Source organism: Cherax quadricarinatus, chromosome 49 (genome assembly GCF_038502225.1).
Source record: "Cherax quadricarinatus isolate ZL_2023a chromosome 49, ASM3850222v1, whole genome shotgun sequence".
Classification (NCBI taxonomy): Eukaryota; Metazoa; Arthropoda; class Malacostraca; order Decapoda; family Parastacidae; genus Cherax; species Cherax quadricarinatus.
Genome location: NC_091340.1, coordinates 18259685 through 18283983, shown reverse-complemented (window position 1 = coordinate 18283983; position 24299 = coordinate 18259685). Strand labels below are relative to the sequence as shown.

General features: G+C 45.1%; 2 protein-coding genes across 5 annotated transcripts in view; one reads left to right on the top strand and one right to left on the bottom strand.

Annotated features, from left to right (window-relative positions):
* The window catches only part of LOC138854111 (uncharacterized), a 423710-nt gene that overhangs the window by 96346 nt on the left and 303065 nt on the right, over nt 1-24299 (top strand). The window lies entirely within an intron of this gene.
* The window catches only part of LOC138854110 (collagen alpha-1(IX) chain-like), a 178888-nt gene that overhangs the window by 21325 nt on the left and 133264 nt on the right, over nt 1-24299 (bottom strand). For all 3 annotated transcript variants that reach the window (XM_070095231.1, XM_070095229.1, XM_070095230.1), the window contains exons 10-15: nt 15751-15970; nt 15013-15119; nt 12227-12401; nt 2096-2247; nt 1204-1464; nt 558-728 (exon numbers count right to left, since the gene is read on the bottom strand). In XM_070095231.1, the coding sequence (XP_069951332.1) occupies nt 558-728; nt 1204-1464; nt 2096-2247; nt 12227-12401; nt 15013-15119; nt 15751-15970 (1086 nt within the window). The remainder of the gene's footprint in view (nt 1-557; nt 729-1203; nt 1465-2095; nt 2248-12226; nt 12402-15012; nt 15120-15750; nt 15971-24299) is intronic.

Genomic DNA, 24299 nt, shown 5'->3' with positions numbered 1-24299 from the left:
ACTTTCTTGGATCAAGAGCCCTTCACCAGCATCAAGCCACACCTATTAAGGATATTATCACCAGAAACAAGAGTGCTATTATCCTGAATTTTCCTCTTACTGATTTGTTTGAGGCTGACAACTTATTATTATTATTAGTAGTAGTAGTAGTAGTAGTAATAGTAGTAGTAGTAGTAGTAGTAGTAGTAGTAGTAGTAGTAGTAGTAGTAGTAGTAATAGTAGTAGTAGTAATAGTAGTAGTAGTAATAGTAGTAGTAGTAGTAATAGTAGTAGTAATAGTAGTAGTAGTAGTAATAGTAATAGTAGTAGTAGTAGTAGTAGTAGTAGTAATAGTAGTAGTAGTAATAGTAGTAGTAGTAATAGTAGTAGTAATAGTAGTAGTAGTAATAGTAGTAGTAGTAGTAATAGTAGTAATAGTAGTAGTAGTAGTAGTAGTAGTAGTAGTAGTAGTAGTAGTAGTAGTAGTAATAATAGTAGTAGTAGTAGTAGTAATAGTAGTAATATTATTATTAAACCGCTAAAACGTAAGCATACTACAGCCCTTAAACTGAACTTACAATAGGTCCAGGCAGGCCACGGGGGCCAACAGGTCCCTGGATACCCTGAGATCCCTTAGGGCCATCTTTACCATGGCGACCACTTGGACCTTGAGGTCCAGATGGACCTTGAGTACCACTTCCTCCCATGGGACCAACCTCACCTCGAGGACCTTGCTTGCCAGGCTCTCCCTGAAACACAAAACAAAAACATGAGAAAACAGAAGCCCTGCAATAGACTTACCGGCCCAGATTAGGCAGGTCTTAGATCACTGCAGTAGGCCTACTAGCCCAGGCTAGGCACGTCCTAGAAGAGCCATGCAGTAGGCCTACTAGCCCAGGCTAGGTAGCTCTTGCTAGGTAAAAGGACAGATGCAATAAGCCTACTGGTGCAGGCAAGGAAGCTATTAAATATATTATAATATTTCAGATTCACAATTATCGACTTTTAAGTATCATTCGGATGGAATTTGATGTTGAGCAGTTGCGGTACAGGAAGAATCTGAGTCACAATGTTGTGGCTTCAACTGGTAACAACTAACACACAAATTAAGACTGAATCATCAGACGACGTTTCTGTCGTCTGATGATAATGGTTTAAGACGGACAGAAACATCGACTCAGTTCATATCTATTCTGAAAGTTGTGAATTAAAATAATGATTTACCTTCAATCCTGGTATTCCCGAATGTCCTTTCGGTCCAATGATTCCTATTTGTCCCGGGTTGCCTGGCGGACCCTGAAGCCCTGGGGGTCCTGAGGGGCCTGGAGGGCCCTCCTCACCTCGTTCTCCTTGCATACCCTGAGGACCTTGAGGGCCGGGTGTACCCGGCGCAGAGGGCTCTCCGGGAAAGCCTGGTTCACCTCTGGCTCCTGATGAACCTTTAAGGCCCTCAGGCCCTGGGGGACCCATGGGGCCCTGAGGACCCTATAACGTAACAGGGCACATTAGAATTGAACACCTTGTCCAGTGTAAACTTATCAAACTTCAATTTACATAGATTGTCTATCAGTCATTATTATGAAACCTAAGTGTCCGCGACACAAGTGTCCGCGACACAAGTGTCCGCGACACAAGTGTCCGCGACACAAGTGTCCGTGACACAAGTGTCCGCGACACAAGTGTCCGCGACACAAGTGTCCGCAACAAGTGTCCGCGACACAAGTGTCCGCGACACAAGTGCCCGCGACACAAGTGTCCGCGACACAAGTGTCCGCGACACAAGTGTCCGCGACACAAGTGTCCGCGACACAAGTGTCCGCGACACAAGTGTCCGCGACACAAGTGTCCGCGATACAAGTGTCTATGATACAAGTGTCTAATTTGTCAACTTGTCGGTTCACCAACAAGTTCAGAGTAATTATTATATTTGTATTATATATGTTAATTCTTTCCACACAGAAACAACTGAACGTTAGTCTTTTTCAAAAATTTGCTAATTTGAAATGAAAATTAAGCCTGACTAGGCTTGGTAATATTGTGTACTCATAGTAAGAATAACTTACACAGCTTACATTATTCCGAGTAAAGTATAAATATAACATGTATAATAACTCACCGGTAGGCCAACTACACCAGGCTTGCCAATAAGCCCAGTGATTCCTGGTAACCCCGGCTCTCCCTTGCTACCACCAGCACCTGATACCCCAGGTCTGCCAGGCTCTCCCTTAGTTCCATCAGCCCCTGGGGGTCCCTCAGGGCCTCGATCACCTGCAAAATAGTAACCTCATTAATGACCCTAACATACATTACCAATATACATAAGAAGTAAGAGTAACAATTTTGTTGCTCTTAGTCACTTCCTATTAGAAAATATTATTTTTTATAAACACGTCGGCCATCTCCCACCGAGGCAGGTGACCCAAAAAAAACAAAAAAAAAAAAAAAAGAAACACTCACCATCATTCACACATAATCACTGTCTTGGTAGAGGTGCCCTGATATGACAGTTTAGTTGTCACTCTAAACTGCCAATATCCCAAACCCCTCCTTTATAGTACAGGCATTGTACTTCCCACCTCCAGGACTCAAGTCCGGCTAACCAGTTTCCCTGAATCCCGTCACAAAATATTACCCTGCTCACACTCCAACAGCTTGTTAGGTCCCAAAAACCACTCGTCTCCATTCACTCCTATCTAATACGCTCACACATGTCTGCTGCGAGTCCAAGCCCCTTGCCCACACAACCTCTTTTACCCTCTCCCTCCAACCTTTCCTCGGACGACCACTACCCCTCCTCCCCTCCAGTACAGTCATTCTATTTTGCTCCATCGTCTCTAAATGACCAAACCACCTCAATAAGCCCTCTTCAGCCCTCTGAATAATACACATAATCCACACATCCTCCTAATTTCCACACTCCGAACCTCTTCAAGGGGGGCTCCTTGGCGTGGTGAAGAGGCTCTTGGTCTGAGGAATTAGCCCTGTTGGTCTTCTTCCTCAGACCGAACCTAATTACCCCCCATTCTCCCCTCCCCTATCCCATCCTCCCCATCCTCCCCTTTTTCCATTCCTCCTCCTCCTCCTCCTCACCCCTCCCTTTTGCCCTTCCTCTTTTTGGCCTTCGGGATTTCTCCCACAGGCGCGCTAGTTCCTAGGTAGGGGAAAGGACACCGGGGTCCATCCCATTCCGTTGAGGTTCTTGGTGGTGGCATAGTTTGCCGTGGAATCTGGATTGCCTAGGGATGTCCCGATCCCTCTCCGGTATCCTGGAGTAGCTTTGGGTGTCTTTTGGGCGACGGGTGTATCTCTGGAAGCCACCTTTCGGATTCCGGGGGTGGTGGCCAAAGGAGGTATGCTTTGTGGCGGATATCTGGCCGCCCTCTCTTTTGTCCACCGAGGTAGCTCGGCAGATGTGAGGTTCCTATCCCGGATTGCTGGTTTACTGGCATGAAGGGTAGGGTATGGCACGGGTTCCATGCTGCATCTGCGCTACTAGCGGTGTTGAGGTCCTCTTGGGCGCAGAGGGAGATTTCCGGCCCTTTCATTCCTCCTGGGAATTATTCCTCCCCGCTCCCCCCTTTTTTTTATTCTTTTTTTTATTTTTATTTTCTTTTCTTTCTTTTTTTTTCTTAAAAACAAAAAGCAAAGGAGTAACCTAACCATGGCAGCCCTAGTCCATGAAACCACTACCCCCGGGCCCCTTCTTGATACCGCACCCCATTCTGACCCTGCCTTGTGTTTAGACCACTCTTTGGACACTCCTGATGCCCCTGTACCTCTTGCTGGTGCTGTTTCCTCACCCGCTTCAGGTACCGGGGCTTCGACTGACTCCTTCGATTTGTCTGAACTCTGCTCTCCTTTGACTATGCTTCCGGCTTCTCCCTCTACGGTACGGCAGTTTTCGAATCGCCCGCCCATTTCATGCCGGACCAACTCCGGTCCTACTCCTAAACGCCAACGTCAATCTCCTGATGATGCTCCTTCGTTACCTTCCCATTCTACTCGGAAAAGACCGACACGTCAAGCACTCCCTCTCCATGCTCAGTTTCGGACCACACAATGGACTAAATTCTTTACTTTAAGACCAACTTCTTCTTCTGCCTACCTTTCTGACCAATTGGCAAAGCGCTCCTGCGTCATGTTGGCAGAGATATTTCATTTGACGCTCTCAAGAGCGGTACGCGCATCGTCACTGTCCAGAATGCTACCCAAGCTCATGATCTTTCTCTCCTTTCGAATATCGATACTACTCCTATCACTATTGATAAACATCTTTCTCTCAATTCTTGTAGTGGTACTGTCATTCTGCCCCATACCATAGTCCAACAGAATTTCCAGTCATGTGGCAATGACATTTTTGAACAGCTGGAACTCCAGGATCTCCCAATCCTCAAAGTAGACACTTATGTCCTTCCTGCCCGGGGGCGGAGACGTTACCCTTGCAATGTGGCTCGTTTAACTTTTGACAGCCGAGAACTCCCGTCCTCTGTATATGTCGCGGGACATCGGTTACAAGTTCGAAAGGTGATACCTACACCGCAACAATGTAGAAATTGCTGGCGTTTTGGTCACCCAGCGAAATATTGCAGATCTATGGCCAAATGCCCAGTCTGTGGTGCCGACGACCATTCTAATACATCTTGCAGTCAACCTCCATCTTGCCTTAATTGTAATGAAGCTCACCCTTCGTACTCCCGCCGTTGCCAGGTCTACTTAAATGAACGTGAAATCCGTTGCCTCAAAGAGGTAGAAGGTCTCCCTTATGCTATGGCAGTTACTCATCTCCGCCTCCAAGGGAGACTACCCTGTGTTTCTTATTCTCGTGTTTCCAAACATCCCCCCACTTCTGGGGTCCCATCTTCTGCAGCCTCCTCTGTTGTTACCCCTCCCATAGCCACTACGGCATCTAATCCTTTTGCTGTCCTTTGCTCTGACGTCCCGACTACAACTCAGTCTGTTCTCACATCTTCGCGTCCTTCCTCACAAGCCCCAGTATTGACAAGACCTCGTACGACACCTAATACCAATCGCCCCTCTACTCAGAAGTCCAAAAAATCCACATTGCTCAAATCTTCTTTGCCCCTTCCTTCCCTTCTTCCACCTCTACACTTTACCTTTCCAATCTCTGTACCTAGTTCTTCCCCTCTCTCTGGCTCTATTACAAGTGTGGAGATTCACCCTCCTCCTCGTAATATGCCTTCCACCCCCGTCCCCTCCCAAGTTTCTCCCTCTTCTGCCACCTCCCAGGTTTCTGCCTCTTCTGTCCCCCCCCACACTTCATCTCCAGTCCCTTACACTTTTCCCTCCCCCTCTACTTTGGTACAGTCCATTACTGTCCCAATCTTTACTCACCCTCCTCCTCCTATCTCCAATATGGTCTCCCATACATCTTTGAATTCAGAAACACTTGAAGCCATTTCAGAATATATTGCAGAGACTAAACCTTCAATGGACACTGATTCACTTCCTGTTCCTTCTCTTCCCTCTCCTCCATCTTCACAACCCCATTCTTCGCAACGCTCCGTTCCTTCGCTACTTGAACATCTTCCAATGCCACCACACGTTGACTTTTCTAACCCCTCTAGTCCGTAGGTGCCTTTACCTACAGATTCCTGATATTTTCTTCATCGCCAATCATGGCCTATTTACAGTGGAATATCTGCGGCCTCAGGGGTAATCGGGGTGAGCTTCAGATGTTGCTTTCCAGGTTTTCCCCTGTTGGTGCTTGCTTACAAGAACCAAAATTACACTCGGCTGTTTTCCAACCTATCTCAGGCTATAATTTATTGTATTCTTCGGATCCTTTCTCAGATGGGACCTTTAATGAAAGTGCCCTTCTTCTACGCAATGATATTCCGTACTGTCAACTATTTGTCCATACCTCGCTGCATTACACTGCAGCCTGTATCCACTTGAATAAGTGGTTTACAATATGTTCTTTATATCTCTCTCCTTCTCGAGCATTTTCTATCCCAGACTTTGCCTTTCTTGTTTCATCCTTACCACCACCACTTCTGTTACTTGGTGATTTTAATGCCCACCATTTCCTCTGGGGGGGGTCTCATTGTGACTCACGTGGCATTCAGTTGGAGGGTTTTCTCGCCTCTCACCCCCTCCATGTTTTAAATACGGGTACTCCCACCCATTTTGATCCTCGTACTCGTACTCTCTCTTGCATCGATCTATCAGTCTGCTCTTCCTCCACTGCACTAGACTTCACCTGGTCTGTTCTACCAGACTTACATGACAGCGATCATTTTCCGATCATTCTTACTTCTCCTTCCTATTCACCACCTTTCCGTAGCCCTCGCTGGCAATTTGATCGGGCAAATTGGGATCTTTACTCACACCTCACTGCTTTTAGTGAGGTTCCTTCTTCATCCTCCATTGATGAGCTCCTACACATCTTCTCGACATCAGTTTATACCGCAGCTTCTCATTCTATACCCCAAACCTCAGGCAGGCATTCTCAGAAGTGCGTGCCTTGGTGGTCTCCTGCTTGTGCTCGTGCAGTACGTTTGAAACGTGCTGCATGGGGCAGGTACCGGTACAATAGAACCGCTGAGAGACTTGTTGATTTTAAGCAGAAGCGTGCGATCGCTCACTGTGTCATCCGTGAAGCTAAACGCACTTGTTGGCGAGACTATGTTTCCACCATCACCTCTGCTTCTTCTATGAGTGCAGTCTGGAAAAAAGTGAGGAAATTGAGTGGTAAATACTCTCCTGACCCGGCTCCTGTTCTACGGGTCACTGGTGTTGATGTAGCAAACCCTCTCGACGTTGCCATTGAACTTGGCACACATCTGGTCCGTATTTCCCGAGGGCTCCATCTATGCCCCTCGTTTCTTTCCTCAAAGTCTGCCAGAGAGTTAGTACCCTTGGACTTTTCTTCTCTCAGAGAAGAACAGTATAATGTGCTTTTTACACTTCAAGAACTGGAGGCAACGCTCTCAGCTTGCCGATCATCGGCAGCTGGGCCTGACGACACTCATATTCGTATGTTACAACATTTACATCAGTCAGCCCTTGTAGTCCTCTTACACCTCTTCAATCTTATTTGGGCACAAGGAGTTCTTCCCCAGCTGTGGAAATCTGCCATTGTTCTCCCTTTCCGCAAACCGGGTACTACAGGACATGATGCCTCCCACTATCGCCCCATCGCTCTTACTAGTGCAGTTTGCAAAGTGATGGAACGCCTCGTAAATCGACGTTTAATGTGGTATTTAGAGACTCACAACAATCTCTCCGCTAGTCAATATGGCTTTCGTAAGGGTCGTTCTACCATAGACCCCTTACTAAGCTTGGATACGTATGTTCGTAATGCCTTTGCGAATAATCACTCAGTTATTGCCATATTTTTTGACCTTGAGAAGGCATATGACACAATTTGGAGGTATAATATTTTGGCCCAGGCCCATTCCTTAGGCCTCCGAGGCAATCTACCATCCTTCCTTAAGAACTTTTTAACTGACAGACACTTCCGTGTTCGAGTCAATAATGTTCTTTCCCCGGACTTCGTCCAAGCTGAAGGTGTCCCTCAGGGATGTGTTCTAAGCACAACACTTTTTCTCCTTGCTATAAATTATTTGGCCTCTGTTCTTCCACCCAATATTTGGTCATCACTCTATGTTGATGACTTCGCTATTGCTTGTGCAGGCGCTGACTGTCACCTTATTGCAGTTTCTCTCCAGCATGCGGTCGACCGTGTTTCCACTTGGGCCACCACGCATGGGTTTAAATTTTCAAGTACCAAAACTCACCAAATTACTTTCACTAGACGCTCTGTTATCTCCGATCATCCTTTGTATCTCTATGGCTCCCGTATCCCCGAACGTGATACAGTCAGGTTTCTAGGCCTTCTCTTTGATCGTCGGTTATCCTGGAAACCTCACATTACCTCTCTGAAGGCAACTTGTCACAGCCAGCTAAACCTTCTTAAAACCCTTGCTCATCTTTCCTGGGGAGCTGATCGTCGAACTCTGCTTCGCCTACATTCAGCCCTCGTTTTATCGAAACTCGATTATGGTGACCAGATTTATTCCGTGGCCTCTCCTGCTACTCTCTCTAGCCTTAACTCTATCCATCACCAAGGCTTACGTTTGTGCCTTGGTGCTTTTCGCTCTTCCCCTGTTGAGAGCCTCTATACAGAAGCAAATGTTCCATCCTTGTCTGATCGCCGTGATGCCCACTGCCTTCGCTACTATGTACGCTCTCACGATCTACACAATCCTTCCATTTATAGAATGGTCACCGATATTAGTAGACATTCTTTATTCGTTCGCCGCCCCTGTTTGCTCCGTCCCTTTTCTCTTCGCCTACATTCACTCTTGTCTTCCCTTCAGTTACCACCTTTATATGTTCATGTAGCATCTCACTTTTCCCTACCCCCCTGGGAAGTTCCAGCTGTTCGGATCTGTTCTTTCTCACTCCCTTGCTCGAAAGCTCAACTGCCTACGGTGGCTTCCCGCTCTCTTTTTCTTGATCACTTCCACTCCCATTCTCATGCCACCGCTGTGTACACAGATGGCTCTAAGTCTTCAGACGGCGTCGGATTCGCAGCAGTGTTTCCGGACAGCGTCGTGCGGGGGCATTTACTATCTTCAGCTAGCATTTTTACTGCTGAACTGTATGCCATTCTTGCAGCACTTATTCGTATCGCATCTATGCCTGTGTCATCATTTGTAGTAGTCTCAGACTCCCTTAGTGCTCTACAGGCTATACAAAAATTTGATACATCTCATCCCCTAGTTCTCCGTATCCAACTTTGGCTACGCCGTATCTCTACCAAACATAAAGATATTGTTTTTTGTTGGGTCCCTGGTCATGTCGACGTACAGGGCAATGAACAGGCAGACACTGCTGCGCGGTCAGCAGTACATGACCTACCAATTTCCTATCGAGGTGTTCCATTTCTGGACTATTTTGCTGCAATAGCTACCCACCTTCGCACCCGTTGGCAACAACGTTGGTCAACTCTGCTCGGTAACAAACTTCATTCTATTAAACCGAGCATAGGTTACTGGCCGTCTTCTTGTCATCAGTGCCGAGGTTGGGAGACCACTCTCTCCCGCCTTCGCATTGGCCACACTCGTCTTACTCATGGGTATCTCATGGAGAGGCACCCTGTTCCTCTCTGTGAGCAGTGTCAAGTTCCAGTATCGATTAGCCACATTCTGTTAGACTGCCCTCTCTATCAACGAGCACGCAGAATTTACCTCCAACGTCGTCTTCGTTCTACTACTCTCTCTTTACCTTCCCTTCTTGCTGATGGACCCTCCTTTAATCCTGACTCTCTCATTGACTTCTTGACAACGACTGATTTACTCCACAAACTCTGATGATACTTTTCGCACTCCCCTCAGCCCTTTCTAGTTCAGTCCCTTGCTGCCCTTTACCCTTTCACCATCCACTGCCCCGCTGTTATCCGTAACCTATTACTCATCCATCTCCCTTTTGTCACCTGATGCCCTCGCTTCCTTTCTGCCTTGCAGCGCTGTATAGTCCTTGTGGCTTAGCGCTTCTTTTTGATTATAATAATAATAATCCACACTCCGAATTCTTTGCATAATATTTACACCACATTGCCCTTAGACACGACATTTCCACTACCTCCAGCAGCCTCCTCGCTGAAGCATTTACAACCCAAGCTTCACACCCATATAAGTGTTTGCACACTATACTCTCGTACATTCCCTTCTTTGCCTCCATGGATAACAATTGTTGTTTCTACAGATACCTCAGTGCATCACTCACCTTTTTCCTTCATCAGTTCTATGGTTAACCTCATCTTTCATAAACCCCATCTGCTGACACATCAACTCCCAAATATCTGAACACATTCACTTCTTCCATACTCCCTTCCTCCAATGTGACATCTAATTTTACTTTACCTACTTCGTTTGATACCTTCATCACCTTACTCTTATCTATGTTCACTTTCAACTTTCTGCCTTTACCAGCAAAATAGCCGACTCTTGGATGTCACTACCGCCCGGCTCCGGCTGGGTTACAAGTATCTTTGGCAGGTTAAATCACCACCACCAGATGTAGACCAAACGAAATGTAAACTTTGCCAGATGGACTATTGTCACACCTTGCGTCATTATGTACTGGAGTGCGTCACACTTTGCGTCATTATGTACTGGAGCGCGTCACACCCTGCGTCATTATGTACTGGAGTGCATCACACCCTGCGTCATTATGTACTGGAGTGCGTCACACCCTGCGTCATTATGTAATGGAGTGCGTCACACCCTGCGTCATTATGTACTGGAGTGCGTCACACCCTGCGTCATTATGTACTGGAGTGCGATAAAATTAATGAATTCAGAGACAACTCACTCAGAAATGTTCAAGATATGTCAAAGTATTTTATCCACAGTGGTATATTACAGACCATTCTGGAAAAACACCCTGACTTTGCTCCCTTGTAGATAAAGCATTACCACGTGTGTCAGTTACCATTTTGTACTAGGCACATGTCAATTAGACACTAGGCGTGTGTGTGTGTGTGTGTGTGTGTGTGTGTGTGTGTGTGTGTGTGTGTGTACCAGGTGTTTACAGTGAAACATATAAGTGAACAGTATTTAGATAAGGCTAAAGAGGTCTTTGTGGCATTTATGGATTTGGAAAAGGCGTATGACAAGGTGGATAGGGGGGCAATGCGGCAGATGTTGCAGGTGTATGGTGTAGGAGGTAGGTTACTGAAAGCAGTGAAGAGTTTTTACGAGGATAGTGAGGCTCAAGTTAGAGTATGTAGGAAAGAGGGAAATTATTTCCCAGTAAAAGTAGGCCTTAGACAAGGATGTGTGATGTCACCGTGGTTGTTTAATATATTTATAGATGGGGTTGTAAGAGAAGTAAATGCGAGGGTCTTGGCAAGAGGCGTGGAGTTAAAAGATAAAGAATCACACAAAAAGTGGGAGTTGTCACAGTTGCTCTTTGCTGATGACACTGTGCTCTTGGGAGATTCTGAAGAGAAGTTGCAGAGGTTGGTGGATGAATTTGGTAGGGTATGTAAAAGAAGAAAATTAAAAGTTAATACAGGAAAGAGTAAGGTTATGAGGATAGCAAAAAGATTAGGTGACGAAAGATTGGATATCAGATTGGAGGGAGAGAGTATGGAGGAGGTGAATGTATTCAGATATTTGGGAGTGGATGTGTCAGCGGATGGATCTATGAAAGATGAGGTGAATCATAGAATTGATGAGGGGAAAAGGGTGAGTGGTGCACTTAGGAGTCTGTGGAGACAAAGAACTTTGTCCTTGGAGGCAAAAAGGGGAATGTATGAGAGTATAGTTTTACCAACGCTCTTATATGGGTGTGAAGCATGGGTGATGAATGTTGCAGCGAGGAGAAGGCTGGAGGCAGTGGAGATGTCATGTCTGAGGGCAATGTGTGGTGTGAATATAATGCAGAGAATTCGTAGTTTGGAAGTTAGGAGGAGGTGCAGGATTACCAAAACTGTTGTCCAGAGGGCTGAGGAAGGGTTGTTGCGGTGGTTCGGACATGTAGAGAGAATGGAGCGAAACAGAATGACTTTGAGAGTGTATCAGTCTGTAGCGGAAGGAAGGCGGGGTAGGGGTCGGCCTAGGAAAGGTTGGAGGGAGGAGGTAAAGGAGGTTTTGTGTGCGAGGGGCTTGGACTTCCAGCAGGCATGCGTAAGCGTGTTTGATAGGAGTGAATGGAGACAAATGGTTTTTAATACTTGACGTGCTGTTGGAGTGTGAGCAAAGTAACATTTATGAAGGGGTTCAGGGAAACCGGCAGGCCGGACTTGAGTCCTGGAGATGGGAAGTACAGTGCCTGCACTCAGAAGGAGGGGTGTTAATGTTGCAGTTTAAAAACTGTAGTGTAAAGCACCCTTCTGGCAAGACAATGATGGAGTGAATGATGGTGAAAGTTTTTCTTTTTCGGGCCACCCTGCCTTGGTGGGAATCGGCCAGTGTGATAATAAATATATATATATATATATATATATATATATATATATATATATATATATATATATATATATATATATATATATATATATATATATATATATATGCAATAATCGCAAAGGAGCGATAAAGAATGCAAAACAACCCCGGAGAAGTTGAATGACAGCTCTAGGCACTTCATGTTGCAATCAACAAATCATCAGGAACTTGCAATGTTGTAGAAAAAGTAGGAATTGCATGCAAATATGTCGAGAAGCAGCGTGTTTGCTTGCTACAGAGAGTAATAATGTTAGGTGAACACTAACCTTTATCTCCACGAGGACCTGGCTGACCGTCTAGCCCAGGAACACCTACTTCACCCTTGGCACCTACATCCCCCTGTGGGCCAACAGGCCCCAGGGGTCCAGGAGCCCCGGGTGGGCCAGGCACGGTGTCACCATCCACAGCACCACCTGGTATCCCAGGCACCCCAGCAGGACCCTGGATCAACACACAACACCACATTATATTCCTTTATATTTATCTCTCCTGACCTCCTCAAACCAGGTATTATCTCAAGCCTAAGAATATTTTACACACATCTTTGTACCACATCTATGCCTGTAATATTCTTAAGAATAGTTGCATTCAGTGGCGGCAATGTTCAAGAAATGGCAAAGTATTTTATCCACAGTGGTATATTACAGACCATTCTGGAGAAATACCCTGACTTTGCTAGCTGTAAATAAAGCATTACCATGTGTGTGTGTGTGTGTATGTGTGTGTGTGTGTGTGTGTGTGTGTGCGCGCTTGTGTGTATGCATATATTTGTATGCTCGTGTGCATATGTCTGTGCGTGCGCCCTCGTGTGTGTATGTGTGCGCGCGCGCGCTAGTGTGGGTGTATGATCCACTTAATGTTTGTATTTATAACTCATTACAATTGTGACCAGGTGTGGACGTATCAGTGGTTCATTACTTTGTAATTTGCTCATGACTGTAACCATGTATAGGAGTGAAGCTGATTCATTACCTCTGTAACTTGCCATGATTGTGACCAGATCTACCTGGAGTTCATTACCTTTGTAACTAGTTCAGCTATCATAACTTTGGGGTCCAGTCACTGGACCCGTTATGTACCTGGAGTTTACCTGGAGAGAGTTCCGGGGGTCAATGCCCCCGCGGCCCGGTCTGTGACCAGGCCTCCTGGTGGATCAGAGCCTGATCAACCAGGCTGTTGCTGCTGGCTGCACGCAAACTAACGTACGAGCCACAGCCCGGCTGATCAGGAACTGACTTTAGGTGCTTGTCCAGTGCCAGCTTGAAGACTGCCAGGGGTCTGTTGGTAATCCCCCTTATGTGTGCTGGGAGGCAGTTGAACAGTCTCGGGCCCCTGACACTTATTGTATGGTCTCTTAACGTGCTAGTGACACCCCTGCTTTTCATTGGGGGATGGTGCATCGTCTGCCAAGTCTTTTGCTTTCGTAGTGAGTGATTTTCGTGTGCAAGTTCGGTACTAGTCCCTCTAGGATTTTCCAGGTGTATATAATCATGTATCTCTCCCTCCTGCGTTCCAGGGAATACAGGTTTAGGAATCTCAAGCGCTCCCAGTAATTGAGGTGTTTTATCTCCGTTATGCGCGCCGTGAAAGTTCTCTGTACATTTTCTAGGTCGGCAATTTCACCTGCCTTGAAAGGTGCTGTTAGTGTGCAGCAATATTCCAGCCTAGATAGAACAAGTGACCTGAAGAGTGTCATCATGGGCTTGGCCTCCCTAGTTTTGAAGGTTCTCATTATCCATCCTGTCATTTTTCTAGCAGATGCGATTGATACAATGTTATGGTCCTTGAAGGTGAGATCCTCCGACATGATCACTCCCAGGTCTTTGACGTTGGTGTTTCGCTCTATTTTGTGGCCAGAATTTGTTTTGTACTCTGATGAAGATTTAATTTCCTCGTGTTTACCATATCTGAGTAATTGAAATTTCTCATCGTTGAACTTCATATTGTTTTCTGCAGCCCACTGAAAGATTTGGTTGATGTCCGCCTGGAGCTTTGCAGTGTCTGCAATGGAAGACACTGTCATGCAGATTCGGGTGTCATCTGCAAATCTTTTGACTACCGCCCACAGGATGGGTATGGGGTGCATAATAAAGATATTAAACTAACTCAGTGGCGACTCCTCCATAAGAGCTGCAGAGCTGCAGTCCCCCCCAGATGCTCACTGCCAGACGTATGACTTCATCAACCTTACGGTAAAATAATTTGCAACTGACAAATATGTTACAGGAAAAATCTGTTGTATGTTGTTTTCAAAGTATTTATAAGCGAATTTTTATTTTGTTGTTGTTGAAACGAGATAAAAACGAGATAAAAACAGAAGTTTGATGCGGTACGATAGTATAGGTACTACCGGCGCTACGAGCCGTGGCGGCTCGTAGCGTTTGTATTTTGCGTTTTGTAATTGAGATTTAGTACTATGTGACCTGGACTAGCCAAGTTCTTATGCGTCATGATTTATAATAGATTTGAAACTTCATATTAGGAAAAATATAAGTTTATTTTTAACCATAAAAAATGTAATATGAAATAAATAAGTAATTTGACTACATATCTGAAATTAATCTAATTTGGACAAACAAATGACTCGAAGTGCAATGAACCAGAAGTAGATAAGTCAATAAATAACGAAGAATAACTGATAACTTTGTCAATAATAAGGAGATGACAGAAGAACCAGCTCACTAAATGTGCCTATAGTAGGTCCAGCAGGACCTCTTGGTCTCATTAATCTAGAAACACCAACTTATTAGGTGTGCCTACAGTAGGTCCTGTAGGACTCACTGGTCTAGAAAGACCAACTCATTAGGTATACTTACTGCAGGACCTCTTGGTCTCACTTTTCTAGAAAGACCAACTTATTACGTGTACTTACAGTAGGTCCTGTAGGACTCATTGGTCTAGAAAGACCAGCTTATTACGTGTACTTACAGTAGGTCCTGTAGGACTCATTGGTCTAGAAAGACCAACTTATTACGTGTACTTACAGCAGGTCCTATTGGACCTCTTGTTTCCACTGGCCTATAGGGACCAACTTGCTAGGTTGAGTACCTACCGTAGGTCCTGGAAGACCTCTTTGTCCAGGTGGTCCGGGGGAACCGGTGTCACCCTTGGGTCCAGCAATGCCTCGCCGACCATTGAGTCCTCGTTCTCCTCTGTTACCTGGAAAACAATATTTTTACAGTAAACAATTTAGTCGTTTCTGGCTATTGCCAAGTTGCAGCTGTGATTTAATACTGCCACAAAGATATAAAAATGGTTATAACTATGACCATAACTTTTAAAGGGGTGGACCGTTAAGCCAGCAGAAAGCCTCGGTCAGATGACCAAAAGCTCCAACGGCTGGTCATCATCTAAGACCCGCGTCAGGAAACACTTGTCCTGTTTCCTGACGAACCTGACCTAACCTGTGATATAACAATGGTCAAGGATGGACAGACACGTCCTCATAACATTCCTCCTCTAAATGGAAGTTTTTAGTGAATTGTTCCAGCCACGGTATTGTGACTTTTTTTTTTCCTGTATGGCAATAATGATATATTCCGTTGTTTACATTGTTGATGAACCAACAGTGTAATAAATTCTGTTAAGTATACAAACAAGTACGCACGTAGACATGAAAACGCGAGGAGAGTTGCATATTTCGTCCTCACAATGAAACCCTCTTTAGAAAACTAAATATTATTAATATTTTCATATGAAGTTTGGTACTCGTTGGGATTTCGTAGCGCCTTTCAACACTATGAAGTTATTTCTCCGCCTATAAGGGTACACAATAAATACATTGCTATACCTTGTTCACCCTTGGGTCCTGGTGCTCCTGGGGCGGCGTCCAGTCCCGCTATTCCTTGTAGACCTGGGGGTCCCTGAGGACCTTGCTCCCCAGCTGGACCTGTGACCAGTACTGCATCTCCGGGTACTCCCTTGGCTCCTGGCGGTCCCGGGGGACCCACTGGACCGGGAAGACCTGGCAGACCTCTGTCACCACTGTCACCTTTGGGTCCAAGAGGACCCTGATCAAAAATAAACACTATCTCTCAGCTACTTATTTAACCACAAATGAATTTTCTGCTTTGCAACAAACATGTATATTCATATGAATTAATATATATATAATGTATTTCATTGAAATATCAGGTGGTTACATATGAAATACGTTGAAATATATGTGTGTGTGTGTGTGTGTGTGTGTGTGTGTGTGTGTGTGTGTGTGTTTGTGTGCGTGCGTGTATGTATGTATGTGGGTGTGGGTGTAATAACCTATTTGTGGTTGCAGGGGTCGATTTATAGCTCCTGGCCCTGCTTCTTCACTGATCGCTACTAGGTCTTCTCTCTCCCTGCTCCACGAGTTTTATCATACCTTGTCTTGAAATTATGTATGATTCCTGCCTCCACTATGTCACTTGCCAGACTGGTCCGCTTCCTGACAACTCTATGACTAAAGAAATACTTCGTAACATTTCTTTGACTCATCTGAGTCTTCAACTTCCAATTGTGACCACTTGTTTCTGTGTCCCATCTCTGGAAAGTGGAGCATACCTAAGGTGTGAGCATACTTGTGCCTCAAATAAAATCTTGCAGTCCCTACTGTCAAACAAATGCGAGATACGTCGAAGTGCTGTAAGCTTCCTGGCTGCCTTGTTTCTTGTTTGCAAAATTGATAATGTGGTTCTTCATGGTCAGTTTGGAGTCAGACTTCACCCCAAGGATATAAACTTCTTCCCCAGATACCAACACTCTCTCATTCATATTTACTACTGCTCCGGCATTACCATCATGGTGCCTAGAGGCCAGAATCATTTGTGTTTTCTCAGGAGGAAATGTTGCTGTCATCGGTTTCTCCAAGCTAATATAGCTCTTAGCTAGTGATAGATGTAGCTTAGAGCAGTTCACTTTTTTTTCTCTCTCTCTCTTTCTCTTTTTTTCTCTCTCTTTTTCCATTTGCCTCTTCCTCCCCTTATTCCCCATCTCTTTCCCCCTCCTTATCTCTCTCCTCCTTCGCCACTGTCTTTCCCTACCCCTATGCAAAAGGATGGAACAAGAGTGGGAGAGCAAACTAGAAGAGCTCTCTGTAAAATTGGAAAAGAGGTTGGAGGAGGAGAAGAAGAACTGGGAGTCACAAGTCGAAGTTGCAGTAACCAGGATAAAGGTCCTAGAATATGAAGTATAGAGGCTGAAGTGAATTACAGGGGTACTGACCAGAAGAGACACAGCATCTAAGGCTGGTACACCCCTACTTAATGAGGGCCCAATGGAAAGGAAGGAGACAGAAATCACACTAAGGCCCTATTAGCCCACTTGCCAGGGCCAAAGAGTGAAGTGGGAGAGCAGCTGGGAGCAGGGTTGGTGGAAGGGGATGGGGATGAAGGTGGAGAGGGGGATAGGTCATATGCAGAGGCACAACCATGCTACCAAGAGCTACAGGAAAAAATAAGGAAGAAAATGGCCATGTACAAACAGGAACCAGAGATACAGAGGGAAAGACAGTGGGAGGAGGAGAGGGCGAAGTCATTGTTTATTCATGGGCTTCAGGAGAGTGAGGGAAGGACATACAATGAAAGATGGCAGGCAGAAAGACAGGAGACTGAAAACATCAAAGAAATAGACAAATAGGACATATCCAAAGGTATAAATTTTTAGAAAATAGGGGGGTACTTGAAGGGGAGAAAATGGCCAATCAAGCTGATTTTCAGGACAGAATCATGACAAAACAGGATCCTGCAAGAAAAACCACGGTTGAAGGAATCGTCAGCTTACAAGAGTGTGTTCCTAGACAGAGACTGAACAGAAACAGAAAGACAGCACCTGAGGGAGAGGACACAAAAGCGAAAGGAGCTAGAAAAAGAAACAAGGACAGAATCAGCAGAGGACATCCAGAGCAGGGCAGAGCAACAAGAGCAAGCACACACAGAACCATCCCCAGACCCCCACAACCATACACACTATCCCAACACAGACCACAATCCACACTCACAGCCCCCACCCCGCACTACACTGTAGAATCCCACAGCATACTGCCAGGTCCCCCACCCTCACAGACTCCCAATACACAGTATTGGAGAGGAAACTGAAGGTATGGTACACTAATGCTGATAGAGTAGTGACATGAAAGAGTCAAAGAGGCATCACCAGACATCATAGTCCTCACAGAAACCAAGCTCACAAGGATGATAACAGATGCCATCTTTCCAATGGGCTATCAGATTCTGAGGAAGGACAGAGAGCAGAGGGGGTGGAAGAGTGGCACTAATGATCAGAAACCGATGGGATCTTGGTGAGCTGGAGAGAGAAGACAGAAGAGAAGCGAACACTTCAGTCTGGAGGTCCCAAGGTGGTAATTGCAGTGATGTATAACCCACCCCAGAACAGCAGGAGGCCAAGGCAAGAGTATGATGAGAGTAATAGAGCGATGGATGACACACTGGCTGAAGTGGCCAGAAGGGCTCATGCGAGCAGGGCAAAGCTACTGACCATGGGTGACTTCAACCACAAGGAAATTGAATGGGAGAACTTGGAGCCACATGAGGGCCAAGACACACGGAGGGCTAAGATGTTGGAGGTGGTACTGGAAAGCCTCATGTACCAACAAGTAAGGAACACTACCAGAGAGGGAGGAGAGGATGAACCAGCGAGACTGGACCTAGTATTCACCTTGAGTAGTGTCGATATTGAGGACATCACATATGAAAGACCCCTTGGGGCCAGTGATCATGTGGTTCTGAGCTTCGAATACATAGTAGAGTTACAAGTGGAGGGGGAAGCAGGAAGGGCCGGATGAATGAACCCAAACTACAAGGAAGGGGACTATGCAGGCATGAAGAACTTCTTAAATGGGGTTCAGTGGGACAGAGAACTGGCAGGGAAGTAAATGAGATGATGGAATATGTGACAACAATATGCAAGGAAGCTGAGAAGAGGTTTGTACCCAAGGGTTACAGGAATAACTAAGAAGCCAGGACGAGCCGGTGGTTGACCCAAAGGTGCAGGGATACCAAAACTAAGTGTGCTAGGGAATGGAAGAAGTATAGAAGGCATAGGACCCAGGAGAATAAGAAGCCAGTCGTAGAGCCAGAAATGAATATGCACAGGTAAGAAGGGAGGCCCAAAGACAATACAAGAATGACATAGCAGTGAAAGCCAAATCTGACCCAAAGCTGTTGTACAGCCACATCAGGAGGAAAACAACAGTCAAGGACCAGGTAATCAGGCTGAAGAAGGAAGGAGGGGAGGTCACAAAAAAATAACTGCAAAGTATGTGTGGAGCTCAACATGAGATTCAAAGAAGGGTTCACAAAGGAGACAGAAGGGCCTCCAGAAAAGCAGAGAGGTGGGGTACACCATCAAGTGTTGGACACAATACATACAAGGCTGCTAAGAGAGCTAGATATCTCAAAGGCAATGGGGACAGATTACATCTCTCCATGGGCCCTGAAAGAGGGAGCAGAGGCACTTTGTGTGCCACTAACAATTATCTTCAACACATCTATCGACACAGGGCAACAACCAATAGTATGGAAGACAGTAAATGTAGTCCCAATTTTTAAAAATGGAGACAGACATGAAGCATTAAACTACAGACCAGTGTCACTGATGTGTATAGTATGCAAGGTCATGGAGAAAATTATCAGGAGAAGAGTGGTGTAGCACCTAGAAAGGAATGAACTTATCAACAACATCCAATAAGGTATCAGGGACAGGAAATCCTGTGTCACAAACCTACTGAAGTTCTATTACAGGGTGACTGCAGTAAGATCTTGGGGTGAGTAGACTGCATTTTCTTAGACTGTAAGACGGCATTTGACATAGTTCCACACAAGAGGTTAGTGCAAAAGCTGGAGGACCAGGCAGGGATAACAGGGAAGGCACTACAATGGATCAGGGAATACCTGTCAGGAAGACAACAGCGAGTCATGGTACATGGCGAGGTGTCAAAGTGGGAGCCGGTAACGAGCGGGGTGCCACAGGGATCAGTCCTAGGACCGGTGCTGTTTCTGGTATATGTGAACGACATGACAGAAGGAATAGACTCTGAAGTGTCCCTGTTTGCAGATGATGTGAAGTTGATGAGAAGAATTCAGTTGGGCAAGGACCAAGCTGAACTACAGAGGGGTATTGACAGGCTGCAGACCTTCTCCAGCAACTGGCTCCTGGAATTCAACCCCACCAAGTGCAAAGTCATGAAGATTGGAGAAAAGCAAAGAAGACCGCAGACGGAGTACAATCTAGAGGGTCGGAGCCTACAAACCTCACTCAAGGAAAAGGATCTTGTGGTGATTTCAGCCAAATAACTCCTGCAGCATACGGGCGCCTGACAGCCTACGAACAGTATTCCGACATCTTAATAAGGAGTCATTCAGGACCCTGTACACTGTGTACATTAGGCCCATATTGGAGTATACAGCACCAGTTTAGGACCCTCACCTAGCCAAGCATGTAAGGAAACTAGAGAAAGTGCAAAGATTTGCAACAAGACTAGTCCCGGAGCTAAGGGATATGTCCTACGAGAAGATAATGGAAATCGAACTGACGACACTGGAAGACAGGAGAGATAGGGGGCATATGACAACGACATATAAAATACTGAGAGGAATCGACAAGGTGGACAGAGACAGGATGTTCCAAAGATGGGACACAGCAACAAGGGATCACAGTTGGAAGTTGAAGACTCAGATGAACCACAGGGATGTTAGGAAGTATTTCTTCAATCACAGTTGTCAGGAAGTGGAAGTCTGGGTAGTGATGTAGTGGAGGCAGGATCCATACATGGGTTTAAGACGAGGTATGATAAAGCTCATGGAGCGGGAAGAGTGACCGAGTAGCGGCGGCCAGTGAAGAGGCGGGGCCAGGAGCTGTGAATCAACCCCTCCAACCAAAACTAGGTGAGTACACACACACACACACCCACACACAGCGACCAGTGAAGAGGCGGGGCCAGGAGCTTGGACTCGACCCCTGCAACCTCAACTAGGTGAGTACAACTAGGTGAGTACACACGCGCACGCACGCATATATAAGAGGCCTAGTGTCTAATTGACATGTGCCTAGTACAACATGGTGACACACACACACACACACATTATATATATATATATATATATATATATATATATATATATATATATATATATATATACATATATATATACATATATATATATACATATATGTAGTGCGGATGACAAGAAACAGATGATTGCTGATGTTATGAATGAAAAGAAGTTGGATGTCCTGGCCCTAAGCGAAACAAAGCTGAAGGGGGTAGGAGAGTTTCAGTGGGGGGAAATAAATGGGATTAAATCTGGAGTATCTGAGAGAGTTAGAGCAAAGGAAGGGGTAGCAGTAATGTTAAATGATCAGTTATGGAAGGAGAAAAGAGAATATGAATGTGTAAATTCAAGAATTATGTGGATTAAAGTAAAGGTTGGATGCGAGAAGTGGGTCATAATAAGCGTGTATGCACCTGGAGAAGAGAGGAATGCAGAGGAGAGAGAGAGATTTTGGGAGATGTTAAGTGAATGTATAGGAGCCTTTGAACCAAGTGAGAGAGTAATTGTGGTAGGGGACTTGAATGCTAAAGTAGGAGAAACTTTTAGAGAGGGTGTGGTAGGTAAGTTTGGGGTGCCAGGTGTAAATGATAATGGGAGCCCTTTGATTGAACTTTGTATAGAAAGGGGTTTAGTTATAGGTAATACATATTTTAAGAAAAAGAGGATAAATAAGTATACACGATATGATGTAGGGCGAAATGACAGTAGTTTGTTGGATTATGTATTGGTAGATAAAAGACTGTTGAGTAGACTTCAGGATGTACATGTTTATAGAGGGGCCACAGATATATCAGATCACTTTCTAGTTGTAGCTACACTGAGAGTAAAAGGTAGATGGGATACAAGGAGAATAGAAGCATCAGGGAAGAGAGAGGTGAAGGTTTATAAACTAAAAGAGGAGGCAGTTAGGGTAAGATATAAACAGCTATTGGAGGATAGATGGGCTAATGAGAGCATAGGCAATGGGGTCGAAGAGGTATGGGGTAGGTTTAAAAATGTAGTGTTAGAGTGTTCAGCAGAAGTTTGTGGTTACAGGAAAGTGGGTGCAGGAGGGAAGAGGAGCGATTGGTGGAATGATGATGTAAAGAGAGTAGTAAGGGAGAAAAAGTTAGCATATGAGAAGTTTTTACAAAGTAGAAGTGATGCAAGGAGGGAAGAGTATATGGAGAAAAAGAGAGAAGTTAAGAGAGTGGTGAAGCAATGTAAAAAGAGAGCAAATGAGAGAGTGGGTGAGATGTTATCAACAAATTTTGTTGAAAATAAGAAAAAGTTTTGGAGTGAGATTAACAAGTTAAGAAAGCCTAGAGAACAAATGGATTTGTCAGTTAAAAATAGGAGAGGAGAGTTATTAAATGGAGAGTTAGAGGTATTGGGAAGATGGAAGGAATATTTTGAGGAATTGTTAAATGTTGATGAAGATAGGGAAGCTGTGATTTCGTGTATAGGGCAAGGAGGAATAACATCTTGTAGGAGTGAGGAAGAGCCAGTTGTGAGTGTGGGGGAAGTTCGTGAGGCAGTAGGTAAAATGAAAGGGGGTAAGGCAGCCGGGATTGATGGGATAAAGATAGAAATGTTAAAAGCAGGTGGGGATATAGTTTTGGAGTGGTTGGTGCAATTATTTAATAAATGTATGGAAGAGGGTAAGGTACCTAGGGATTGGCAGAGAGCATGCATAGTTCCTTTGTATAAAGGCAAAGGGGATAAAAGAGAGTGCAAAAATTATAGGGGGATAAGTCTGTTGAGTGTACCTGGTAAAGTGTATGGTAGAGTTATAATTGAAAGAATTAAGAGTAAGACGGAGAATAGGATAGCAGATGAACAAGGAGGCTTTAGGAAAGGTAGGGGGTGTGTGGACCAGGTGTTTACAGTGAAACATATAAGTGAACAGTATTTAGATAAGGCTAAAGAGGTCTTTGTGGCATTTATGGATTTGGAAAAGGCGTATGACAGGGTGGATAGGGGGGCAATGTGGCAGATGTTGCAAGTGTATGGTGTAGGAGGTAGGTTACTGAAAGCAGTGAAGAGTTTTTACGAGGATAGTGAGGCTCAAGTTAGAGTATGTAGGAAAGAGGGAAATTTTTTCCCAGTAAAAGTAGGCCTTAGACAAGGATGTGTGATGTCACCGTGGTTGTTTAATATATTTATAGATGGGGTTGTAAGAGAAGTAAATGCGAGGGTCTTGGCAAGAGGCGTGGAGTTAAAAGATAAAGAATCACACACAAAGTGGGAGTTGTCACAGCTGCTCTTTGCTGATGACACTGTGCTCTTGGGAGATTCTGAAGAGAAGTTGCAGAGATTGGTGGATGAATTTGGTAGGGTGTGCAAAAGAAGAAAATTAAAGGTGAATACAGGAAAGAGTAAGGTTATGAGGATAACAAAAAGATTAGGTGATGAAAGATTGAATATCAGATTGGAGGGAGAGAGTATGGAGGAGGTGAACGTATTCAGATATTTGGGAGTGGACGTGTCAGCGGATGGGTCTATGAAAGATGAGGTGAATCATAGAATTGATGAGGGAAAAAGAGTGAGTGGTGCACTTAGGAGTCTGTGGAGACAAAGAACTTTGTCCTTGGAGGCAAAGAGGGGAATGTATGAGAGTATAGTTTTACCAACGCTCTTATATGGGTGTGAAGCGTGGGTGATGAATGTTGCAGCGAGGAGAAGGCTGGAGGCAGTGGAGATGTCATGTCTGAGGGCAATGTGTGGTGTGAATATAATGCAGAGAATTCGTAGTTTGGAAGTTAGGAGGAGGTGCGGGATTACCAAAACTGTTGTCCAGAGGGCTGAGGAAGGGTTGTTGAGGTGGTTCGGACATGTAGAGAGAATGGAGCGAAACAGAATGACTTCAAGAGTGTATCAGTCTGTAGTGGAAGGAAGGCGGGGTAGGGGTCGGCCTAGGAAGGGTTGGAGGGAGGGGGTAAAGGAGGTTTTGTGTGCGAGGGGCTTGGACTTCCAGCAGGCATGCGTGAGCGTGTTTGATAGGAGTGAATGGAGACAAATGGTTTTTAATACTTGACGTGCTGTTGGAGTGTGAGCAAAGTAACATTTATGAAGGGATTCAGGGAAACCGGCAGGCCGGACTTGAGTCCTGGAGATGGGAAGTACAGTGCCTGCACTCTGAAGGAGGGGTGTTAATGTTGCAGTTTAAAAACTGTAGTGTAAAGCACCCTTCTGGCAAGACAGTGATGGAGTGAATGATGGTGAAAGTTTTTCTTTTTCGGGCCACCCTGCCTTGGTGGGAATCGGCCGGTGTGATAATAAAAATAAAAAATATATAATATATATATAATATATA